Raw genomic sequence first — 11,627 nt, 5'->3', positions numbered from 1 at the left:
TCTCTATATTTAATTCTAAGCCTTTTCCCATTTGAAAAGCCACTTACTCATTGAAACAAGTTCTAACACCTCCAGGGGCTTAGATTACTGGGGCAACACTGCTCAACTATGTCAGAGTTACCATCTAGGGGCCATGTTGGAGTTTGACAGTTACCTTCTCAGTAAGGCTGAGGTTGACATCTTAAAAAGTTGAAGCTATTTGGTTGACAGTTTATTAAGAAAATAAGGTCAGTGCCTCCTTGGTGGCACAGGCAATAAATTCTCAGCACTATCAAGCTATTGCCAGCCACTGTGGCATGAGTTAGAACCCAGGCTAGAGAGCTGACCCTCATGGCACAGCAGACCTCTCGAGTCCTGCCCTCTTCTCCCCTCAGCAGTTTATTTCAATAGCTCTGTTCTGCTCCCAACTCTTATCTAGTGAATCCTCTTAACCCCTGCATTTCTGGCCTTACCCTAGTTCTATATGCATAAATAAATCTTAAAAACAAAACAAAACAAACTTTGTAGCACATCATGTTGATGATACTAAATTTATAAAGTGGTTAAAAATGCCCTAGAATCTGACTGCTTAAGTTGACCTTGAAATTTCTTACCTTCTCTGTGCTTTAGTATCACTACCTGATGTTGGTTGTATGGAAAGTTCTTTATATATGTTAGGTCTATTTGGTTTATTGAGAAAGAAGCCCTCTGCCTTTTTAATGATCTTCTGTCTGGTTTTCTATCCATCATCTATTTGCCTAACATCCTTTCACAAACTCCCATCAGCATTTTTGGTAAGGTGGATCTAGTGGTAATGAATTTCTTCAATTTTTGTTTATCTGGGGAAGTCTTAATCTCCTAATTTTGAAAGATCATTTTTTTCAGAAATTAAATTCTTGGATGGCAGATTTTTTTCTCTCTCAGCACCTTATATGTATCATCCCACTCACTTCTAGCCAGTAAGGGTTCTGCTGAGAATACACTGGAAATCCTATGGAAACTTCTTTTCTCTTTTCTCATAGCTTTCAGGATTCTGTCTAGCTTTTGACAATTTGGTAGTAACCTGTTTTTGTGTGGTCCTCTGGGTTTTAAGACTTGGGGTGTTTTTGAACATCCAAATTTGGGTGTTTCCTCAGTTTGAGTTTTCTTTTTTTAATTATTGTTATTTTTAATTGGTATCTTTTACATCATTGTATACTTAGTTTGGGGACCATTCAAATAAACTGTTGCCTTTTCCCCTCTCTCTTGCCTCCCTCTGGAACTTTCATAATGTGCATATTGATCTGCTTTATGATATGTTCTCTTCATTCTTTTTTGTTTTTATTCCTTACTCAATAATTTCAAATGACCTGTCTTTGAGCCTGCTTGCTGATTACTTTCTTTGCTTGATCATGTGTAGTACTGAACTTTCCTAAGGAATTTTTAAATTTAATTATTATAGTCTTCCACTCCGTATTTGCTTGGCTCTTTTTAAGTAGTTTTTATCTCTGTTGATATTCTTATTATGTTCGTGCATAATTTTCCTGATATTTTACAGACTAGCTTTGGGAAGGGGAAGATCTTCAGAAATCAGCTTGGCTAGATATTCTGGGGACCTTTTAAAACACTTTAAGTGGATATGACTTCTTCTGAGTTTTTGGAGCTAATTTCCCCATTAGAGAAATTTGTTGGCTTTTTTTTCCAGAGGTTTGTAATCTCTTGCACCCTCTGGTGTCTGTCTGTCATACTGCAAGGCACTCTGGTACTACACCACCAAGACACCGCCATTTGGTGGCATCCAAAGTTTTTTGTTTTCCCATCTGTGCCCCAAACAAGATGAGACCAAACCAGTACCTCAGAAAGCCCTCTGAAAATCTAGAAAACTGAATATATGTTCTACTTATCCTTTTCCCTCACCCTTACAGAAGAACCTAAACTTATCTGCATTGGTTTATGGGTTTCTGGAGTTTTCATGAAGGCATTTGGTCCACGAGGGCTAGGGCTTCCTATTCCACCATCTCACTTATATCACTGCTCACCTCTTATAATGTGGTATTCAGTTTAATCTAAAACAGCATCAATTACTGGAAATATTACCATTTTGGATGTTAAATTGGTGGCAGGGAGGAAATGACCAATGGCAACTGTCAGACTCCATCTGCAGTAAGATGCACCAGTCTACTGATGGCAGAAACTCACCTCTAAATATCAGTTATGGCGAAAGTTGTGAGTTCTATCAAAAAGAGACCCAGCAAAGCAGTGACTTGGCACACACCAAAACAATGTGTTTCTCACCAACAGTTGTGAGGTGAGCATCCAGGGGTAAAACTCAGTTCCTTTTACCTCTTTCTTCCACCATCTGCTAGGATATCTGGACAGAATTACAGGGGGAAAAAAATATCCATGGTTTACCTACAATACAAATGTAACTGTGTCTGCCATAAGTAAGGCTATGTCAAGTCTACCCTGGACATTGTAGTCTGCAACCATCAGACGGCAGCTGCAGGTTCCAGCTGGTGAAGAGGGAAAAGAAACAGGCGAAGGCATGAGGCCTAGGCCTATAAATGTCACATATCATCTGTGCTACTTCCATTAGCAGGACTGTGCTTACGTCATGTCACTGTACATGAGTACAAAGAAGACCAGGAACATGTTGGTCAGTTAAGTGCCTCCAGAACATAGGTGAGCAGATTTTGGAGGATAACCAACAGTCTTCATCAAAAGACCCTCTATGGTTGATGCATATGTTCTTTCTTCATTCCATATCTTTGTATTTTTCCTCTAATTTTTTTGTAGGCTTTCCTTATCTACCAAGCTTTCTCTCAAGAAACTAATTTCATTTATTACACTAAATTTCCAAAAGCTATTTCTTACTTTCCAATTATTCCTCTCCAGTTGCAACATTTCTTGTTTAACGGAGGTAGTATCTTCCCGGATCTCTCAGAGGATCTAGTTAGAATTTTTCATATTCTGTTCCATTATAACTTTCTACTGTCTGTAGCCACTTCTTCTATTTATCTTGTTTCTCTCTCTCTTTCATGCTTTTAGTTCTGCAAAATTCTGGTGTTTATGGTTGTCTATTTATGGAATAACAGACAAAGCTGATTAACCTCAGTGGTTTTCATCTGAGTTGGTTTCCTTTTTCACTTATCTGTTTCTCCGAAAGACCAACGTCTTAAACAGAAAGGCTGAGTGGGATCTTCTGTCACGCTTTACTGTAGGGTGAGTTGATGGGTCATCGTCAGGAAATGGGTTTATAAATGTCAGAATGACAAGCTATATTCTGAGATACCATATTAAACATATTTTTCCTGGAAATTTATTACATTTCTACAGAATGCGTCTTTGAGGTTTGTGTGTGTGTGTGTGTGTGTGTGATGTTTTTGTTTTTTGTCTGGCGGTAAGTGCCAGTCATTCTCCTTTGTGGAGATAAGCAGGGGTGCCCAGTACTTCAATGTAAACAATCTACAGACTCCCTAGTTTTTAGGTCCACTTTTCCTGTCTGTCCTCAGGACTCACCAATTATAAACTCAGAAGCTTCTCTGGGGTTTTGCCAGGAAGACAGCTGCCTTACTTCCACTGCCTGTCTTCTCATTCCACTTACTATGGCTTACGCCACAGTTGAGTCATTTATGTGCTGTCTATTTCTAGAAATTTCTAGAAGTCTCTGCAGCTGCCATCCTTCTTCCCTGACATTCTCTTTGCTGTTATATATTCATCTTCCTTTTCTGTTACTACAGTGGGATCTCAGAAAGAAGAGGAAACAACCACAAGATGGCTGTTTTGAACCTTTCGGATGTTTACATGCTTTGCAAATCTCCAAGTGTATTTGTTTATTTTTGCAACTACTTTATGGGGTTAAATTTGGTGAGGTTGATGTTCTGCTGTGCTCCTTAATGTATTTGTGAATGCAAACTGGCAGCCGGGGTTGCTTTTTATAAGAGAGCAATACAGTCCATAGTTTCCAATTCTGGAGAAGGTAAGAGCAGTGATAGAAAGAAAAAGAAGAGGAAGCTGGTGACATGTGATGGTACGTCCCCTCTCAAAGACTGCCAAGAGATTCTAAATGTACAAAATGTTTAGTGTGACAGAAGTGTATTGGGGCAGTAGAAGAAGCTATTTAGTTCTGTGAAGGGTTAGTGGAGACAAAAACATAAGGCCTGTACAGACCACAGGAACTTCAGGCAAGAGGAGACTGTGAGTGCATCATTCCCAGGATTATGCGGACGTTGTGTGGAGGGTTTAGACTTTCCCATTCTGTAGAACTGGCAAAGCAGTGTCAATCACACAGCGCTCACTGTGGGTCTGGGGGTCACCTGACACCCAGCCTATACATACATTATGTACTCGACTTCCTTTACCCCCTGTAGTTTATCTGCACACTAACCCCTGCATTCCTCCTAGAGGGTGAATGTGATCATGCCATTCCCCTCCTTCAAAACTCTATTGTCCACCTTCCAAAATACTTTATAGTGGCATCAAACATCCTTCAAGATCTGGCCTCCATCTGCCTTACCGGCTTCATCTCCTCCTCACAACGGACACTCTAACGTTTCACTGTTCCCTAAAACACTAAGATTTCCCCTTCCATCTGAAATAACCAATCTATTCATTCTTCAGTAGCAAATTCAATCATCATCTGAAACTTCTTCCCTCTGAAAAGTAAGACATTCTCTATGGTCCACCTCCCAATAACTTGTTCATAGCCAAGGGGGGAGGTTCGGGGGGGGGGGTTCCTCTTCCTCTCTTCCTTCCTTCCTTTTCCTGCAGGAAGGACTATGACCTACTGGCTCTGGACCCCTAAAGTTGAGCACAGTTAAGGTCCTCTCCTTTGACTCCTACAGGACCCTGGGTACAACTGTTATCCTGCATTTTAACTGGGTTTATAGGCCAGTCTCCTTCACTCAGACAACATAGGAGCTGCGTCTCTGTTAGCATTCCTAGTAGCTAGGAGGGCCAGAGAGAGGAAAAGGAAAGAAGAAAGGAATGAAGGAAAAAATACAGAAAGTTTAAAAAAAAAGGAAGTCAGAAAGTAAACAAATAGGGTCGTCAGGGCTCAAAGTCTAGACCAACATAGAAACCTTAGCCTATGAACTTATCCATAAAAGGCAAATCAGACTGACCAGAAAGTCATATCTAAAGATACAAGCAGGTGCCTGGTATATTGCTCCTGGATCTGACTAGCATCAGAGACGCCCAAAACATCAGGCAATTGTCATTTAGCCTCTAGGTCTGGAAGGATAATGATGTTACGCACCCCAGACCAAGGCTGAACCAGCAGACCTGGCCTGGTAATGAGTGTAACAAAGAGCTTTGCCTTGGATTCAGACACATTTGAGTCTCGGTCTACCATCGACCAGGTCATTTAACCTCAGATTAATGGGCTGCTGCGAGCTTCCGTGACAGTTATGGGAAACAGAGATACTGTGTATACAATAACTGGCATTCTCTGGACATTTGATAGATGGCAGCTTTTATTACTAGTGAGTGTGCCAACTCACATCTACATGTTTGGGTGACTACATACATAAAATATGTTGTATGGAGCCCTCCCTGGTGGCGCAGAGGGTTAAAGCACAGCACTAAGAAGCTAAAGCCACTTCTGCATGAGTTCGATTCCCTACTGCCCTGGAGGTGACCACATGGCACAGCAGACCTCTCCTGACCCCCCCGCTGCTCCCCTCAGCAGTGTACCTCGTAGATCTGCCTGTTCTGCTCCCCACTCTGTCTCTGGTGAAGCCTCTCGCCACCCCTGAGCTTCTGGCCTGTATGTACAAATAAATAAATCTTAAAAAAAAAAAAGCCATGTCTTAAAATATATGTTGTATGGAGATTTTCAAGGAGCAAGAAAGTGCAATAAAAGTGCTTTGTAAACTGTAAGCTAACCCACAAATAATTGCTTAAAACATCTTTTCTAGCTGGAAAAAATACCAGCTTTGGATTGGGCAGAAGTAGGTTTAGTTCCTGACCCTGTGTATAATCTTGCACAAGGGACTTTCTGTCAGTCAGTCTGTTTCTCTATCAAGTATGGATAATTCTTACTTTACAAGGTTGTTAAGAATTTAGTAAGATGATGAGGGTCAAGCTCCTGGTACAACCCTTCCCGAGTGGGTGGCAGAGTCCCATGTAATTTTTTTCAAGTCACAAGTGATGCCAGAGTCACATTCTGCCTATTGGCTACAAATGCAGAGGCCCCACTCTGGAAAGCAGGACCCCGGATTAGCAAGAGGGGGAGATGGGTCTTAATTTGTTGGAAGGAGCCTGGGTCAACACTAAAACTCCAAGAAAAAAGCACCAAAATCTGCCATGTGGAGACAGGCATAAACCATGCCAAGCTGCCCCAGCCTTGCAACAAGTAAATTATTGATACTAAGGGTGAAGATTCTTTAACAGTAAGTCTTGGGGCCTCCTGGTGGCTCAAGGGGCTAAGTCTCAGCACTGTGAAGCTATCCGTTGCCACTGCAGCACAAGTTAAGATTCCCGGTCAGGGAGCTAACCCACATGGTGCAGCAGACCTTACCTGTCTCGCCCGCTGCTCCCCTTGGCAGCAGTGTTCAGTCAGTGCCTGTTCTGTCCCTCACTCTGTCTCTGGTGAATCCTCTCACCCCCACACACCTCTGGCCTGTACCCCAGGTATTGTATGCATAAATAACTAAATCTTAAAAAAAAAAAAAAAAGGCTTAAGGTTTCTCATCTTTCCCCACCCCTCACCCTCTACTCCCTGTCACTGTCATTTTCCCTTGGCACAAAGGAAATGCTCAATGAAGTTGAAAGTGTTCCCATACTTGGCACTGCCTTCTCACAGAGCAAATGGCCACATCATGGGCCCAGCTCCCAACTCCAGGGAATCAGCTGATCCTAGACCAGCCCCCTAAGTAACGCCTCCTGCAGAAGCCAACAAGGTGAATTAGTGCAAAGAGTATCAGTTCAAAGCAAGGGAAGCCCAGATTTGAGCTCTGGCCTCACCACATACCTGCTCTGTGACTTCACAGCAAGTGACTTCACCTGTCCTCACTTCTGTTTCATCTTACTCTCTTGAGGGTGGTTGTGGTGACTAAATATTATATGCAAAGTAAATGTCATCTGTGGCAGCCATGGCACACCAGATGCTCAATTAATGATACCCCTTTTCCTTCCCCTTCCTCTTAAAGACCCCAGAGACTCAGCCTGCTTTCCTTTGCATTTCAGAGCAGCCACGCATCCCTTCTTGGATTTCAACTCCCTTGCCACAGGACCTCTCCCCAGCTCCCCACTTCTTTCAAGTCCCCAAATAAGTACACAGGTCCTTTTCATTGAAGGGCTTTACTGCTAATCACCTGGGGAAATAGATGCAGGTGAATGGGGGTAGTAAGTCACAAACATGGGAGTGTGAAAGTCCTGGGCCTCAGACCTCTTCTCCAAGCCAAGGGGATCCCCTCCATTGGGAAGGCTGCTCCCCTTGCCCAAAGATGTGGAAGCAAAGTTGGGCCGCAGAAGGTAGGAGCTAGCAGGCCACTGCAGTTCATATATGGTTTGGGCGCCCTTCAGACAGGGACGCCCATCTCACAGGTACTTCCTCATGTCAGGAGCCAGCTGCCTCCATGATGTGAGCATGTACTAAGCCTTTCCTTACTCTCCTTCACTCTAAGGCGATGACACCAATACCAGGTCCTCTGACTTTTCAAGGTAAGAAACTAGCCTGGGAAAAAGCAAGGATTTTTGCTGAGTCCCACCACAGGACTTCCCAGAGACCCTAGCTACTGGCAACAAGAAGCCCAACTGGGATGAAAGGCTTGAGGTGAAGGGGGCAGCAGCAGATCCTAGAGATCTTCCTATACTAGGCTGGGGTCTCTCACTGGCTCTCCCTCACTCTCTCAGTGGGTCTCTCCTTTAGCTGGGCTCCTCCCTAGCCTGGTCTCCCATGTGTGTTTTCTGGTGGCGGATAAGATTTGAGCTCCGGGAGAAGTGCTTCCCACACAGAGTGCACCGGTAGGGCTTCTCCCCTCTGTGGGTCCTCTGGTGTGCTCCAAAGTTAGAGATATCGCTGAAAGTCCGCCCACACTCGGCGCACTCATAAGGCCGCTCGCCCGTGTGGGTGCGGTGGTGCACTCCAAAGCTGGAGCTGTTGCTGAAGCTCTTCCCACACTCACAGCAGATGTAGGGCGCCGGCTCAAGGTGGGTCCGGTGGTGCACAGCCAGTGTGGCGCTCTGGCTGAAGCTCTTGCCACAGATGTCACAGCGGTACGGCCGCTTGCCCAGGTGGTCTTGCTGGTGCGTGGTGAGATCTGAGCGCCGCCGAAAGCTCTCCTGACACTTGGGGCATTTGTAATGCTTCTCTTCTAGATGGATCCGCTCATGCCGGATGCGATTAGAACTTCTGGAGAAACTTTTGCCACACTCAGAACACTTGTAAGGTTTCTCACCGGTGTGGATCCGCTGGTGTGTTCTCAGGTTGGAGGTATTATTGAAGGTTTTGCCACACTGGGCACAGATAAAGGGCTTCTCTCCGGCCTCGGGCCTTGCATGAGCCAGGGGGTCCCCTGGCTCTCCAGCTGGGGCAGTGTCTTTCTGCCATGACTTTTGGAGATGGGCCCCTTCTGGTCCCTCTGACACGCCCTCTTGCTCGTGCTCTTTCTCCCCATCTGGAATCCGAAAACCCTCCGAGTCATCCACTCTCCAAGGCTTACCCTGCTCCCCGTCCTCAGGCAGGTGCTGTTCTGGATTCTGTTCCTTCTCACTGCCCATCTCTGAACCCTGAGGATGAACACAAATGGCCAACACCTTTATTCCTTGAGCCAGGCCAGACCACAGAGAATCTCTAGTTCAGGCTGAAGGGGTGTACACCTTGCCCATGGGTCTATATCCATCAGAAATAACCTCAACGAACTGGAATATTTGGATAGAATGCCTTTACTTACTAACTTTCAAGGGACAAACTCCAACAAATATTTAAAGCTACCCCCAGAGCAAAAAGAAATGATCAACTTTGTCTACCATCAACAGATATTTGTGCAATTTGAATAGTTTCTAAAAACCACTAAGCAATGAGCCTAGACTATAAATCACCTGTAAGGAGATTATATTTGAGAATGAGCTCAATTTTTCTGCCTAACTATATGTTAACTGTTTAGTCTTTTTTGAAAAAACTTTCTTAAAATTATCCATCTATTTGCCTGCATGAATATATCACAAGCTCTAATTTTTGAAGTTTTGAATCCTCTTAAATGTTCTGTCACCTTCCCTTCCCAGACCTTGCCATACCATAGGAACTACAGGCTTAACATCCGGGACCTCAAGGCTTACTACATGGGCCATGTCTGTTCTGGTTGGTAGTACCCACTTCCACTCTCAAGCACCACACAGTCACACGGACACAAAATCTGTCTCATACACACACACACACAACTTATGCAAACATCAGTAGGCTTGTGAAATTGCACAGGCTACTTTCAGTACTCAGTCATGGACAGGGGTGAGGGGAAGAAAACACTTGTAGGTTTCTTTTGGACCTTGGAGAAGTAATAACATTTGAAAAGGCCGAGTGGGCTGGTAAAGATACTGAATGGAGTGCCATGAACAAAGAGGTGAGGGAAGGAAGCACAGACTCTGACAGGACACTGATGACAGAAAATGAAGGACTGATGATTCTTCAAGTCAACAAGAACTTTTGGAAAACAGCAACAGAGTAATGGCAAGGGCACTGACTACAGCTAGGGCGGGACCCCAGGGATGACACAGGTCATCATAACTGCAAATTATTCAATCCCTCTGAGCCTCAACTCCATCACTAGTGATGCAAGACTTGGTGTTAAAAAGGACACGGTAGCCTCACCCTGCAACGAATACAGCTGGTCCTGGAATAACCTAGTTGCAGCATAACACTGAGAAGAAAATGGCAAACTAGAACAAAAGAAGTGACTAGACGGATAACAGTAACATTCAAGAACCTGCTTTCTTCATATATTGTTAGCTTGAAGTCTGTTTCCAGAGAAGCCATGGACAACAGATTAAGTCAGGAGTTACTGTACAAGAATGAAAAGGATCCATTCTTTAGGTGATCTTGTTAGGAAAGAACAAAAAAGAAAAAGAAAAAATTGTAGAAGCCTAGATATAATTTAAAATGTAAGATATGGATATACCCTAAACTCAAAATAGAGAAGGCCGATGAACTTTCTGGAAAGGGCCGGGTAGTAAATAAATACTTAGTAAATATTTGGGGACCCAGGATCTCTATTGTAACTACTCAGCTCCTCCTCTGTGTTGTAAAAAGCAGCATATCAAAGAATAAATGTGGCTGTGTTCCAATAAAACTTTATTCAAAACAAAGGAGTCATGCTGAAGTTTACCCATCCCTGTTAGGGAGTATTTACTGAAGAACTTAGATAAGTAATATGAAAAGTAACAGTCTTGCCTGACTTTCAAATATGCAAGTAAACATCAGAAACAATTTTATTCCTCAGTGCTTTTATGGTTTCCTGACAACCTTCATTTTCACAACTTATTTTAGAAATAAAGAAACTGAGGCTCAGGGAAATTACAACTTGCTCAAGGGCACTGGACAAATGAAGAGAGAACCTATGTCCATCACTCCAAAGCCTGTGCTTTCAAACAGGGCACGCATCTCAGCAGAAGAGAAGTGGGGAGGGAAGTTTGGAAGGAAACCTGGTGCCACCAAGGCACCAGAGATGTCACAGGCATCTCTCTCTGAAGGGGTCAGGGATGGGGAGATTTGCAGAAAAGGTGGGATCTGAAGTAGGACTTACAGGATGGGTGAGCAAGACCAGGACTTGCTGAGCTGAGTAGACCCCAAGATCTACTAAGAAAATAGTGACAGGTAAAATACAGAAACATTTCCATTTCACATTTCAGAGATTTGGGGGAGAAAGGGACACACTGTTCTCAGAAGTTCAGTGGTACAAGGAGAACCTAGAACAGGAGGCACCTAGGCAGTGGCCAGGGGGGCCGGTCTACAAAGTAAGAGTCAAGAAGATGGGGTGTTGACCACAGAAGCTGAAGGCAGGCCACGAACCTGGGTTCGAGCGAAGGGCCAAGCTGGAGAGTGGACTGAAGGGCCCAGGTTCCTCATCTTTAGGGCCAAGTCAAGCTCTGGGGAGAAGAGGGAGGAGTTTGGAAAAGCTGGGACGGTGCTGAAGAGCAGGGAAGTGTACAGGGGAGCTGGACAACAGGTCTGAGATAGAAGACCACAGAAGTTAGACGGCCCAAGGAGAAGGTCAGGGGCCAGGGGGAAAGGAGTCAGGAGACGCAGGCCTAGGCGGGTGGACTGTGTGTAGGGGCTGAGTCCTGGGGAACCAACGTTCCAGAAGGCAGGACCTGGCTTCAGAGTTGTCGGGCGCGTCTGGGGCGGGAGGGGCAGCGGTCAGTGGCGGGGGCCCGGAGTCCTCACAAGCCCACACGGAAGGGCTGGGGGTAAGGGCGGAGGGTCAGCCTGGGCGCGCCGGCCAGGAGCGGGGTCCGGGGTAGCCTCGGAGACACCGCGGGGCCCTCTTTGCTACCCAATGTGTTCGGGGAGCACAATCACAATCTCCAACTCCCCGGCGAGTGGCAAGGGGCCATGCTCTGTCCACGCAAAGCGGTGTCCACCTCCCCCCAAGACCTCGGGCCCAGCCCGGACCCACCTCGCTCCCGCCGCTCGGTCAGGGACAGCGCCGCCTCGGACGCCCGGGGGAGGA

At 45.1% G+C, this 11,627-nt stretch overlaps 1 protein-coding gene across 1 annotated transcript; it reads right to left on the bottom strand.

Moving 5' to 3' along the window:
* Positions 1-7,261: 7,261 nt before the first annotated feature.
* On the bottom strand, positions 7,262-11,621 carry ZNF691 (zinc finger protein 691). Its single transcript, XM_004678873.2, has 2 exons — positions 11,574-11,621; positions 7,262-8,691 (listed from the first exon to the last, which is right to left on the bottom strand). The coding sequence occupies exon 2, from the start codon at positions 8,680-8,682 to the stop codon at positions 7,828-7,830; it is 855 nt and encodes a 284-aa protein (XP_004678930.1). The 5' UTR covers positions 8,683-8,691; positions 11,574-11,621; the 3' UTR covers positions 7,262-7,827.
* Between the last annotated feature and the right edge of the window lie 6 nt (positions 11,622-11,627).

Source organism: Condylura cristata, unplaced genomic scaffold (assembly GCF_000260355.1).
Source record: "Condylura cristata isolate star-nosed mole 26May11 unplaced genomic scaffold, ConCri1.0 scaffold00008, whole genome shotgun sequence".
In the NCBI taxonomy this organism is placed as follows: domain Eukaryota; kingdom Metazoa; phylum Chordata; class Mammalia; order Eulipotyphla; family Talpidae; genus Condylura; species Condylura cristata.
Note: the sequence above shows the minus strand (reverse complement) of the source record. Positions and strands in the feature narration are given on the sequence as shown.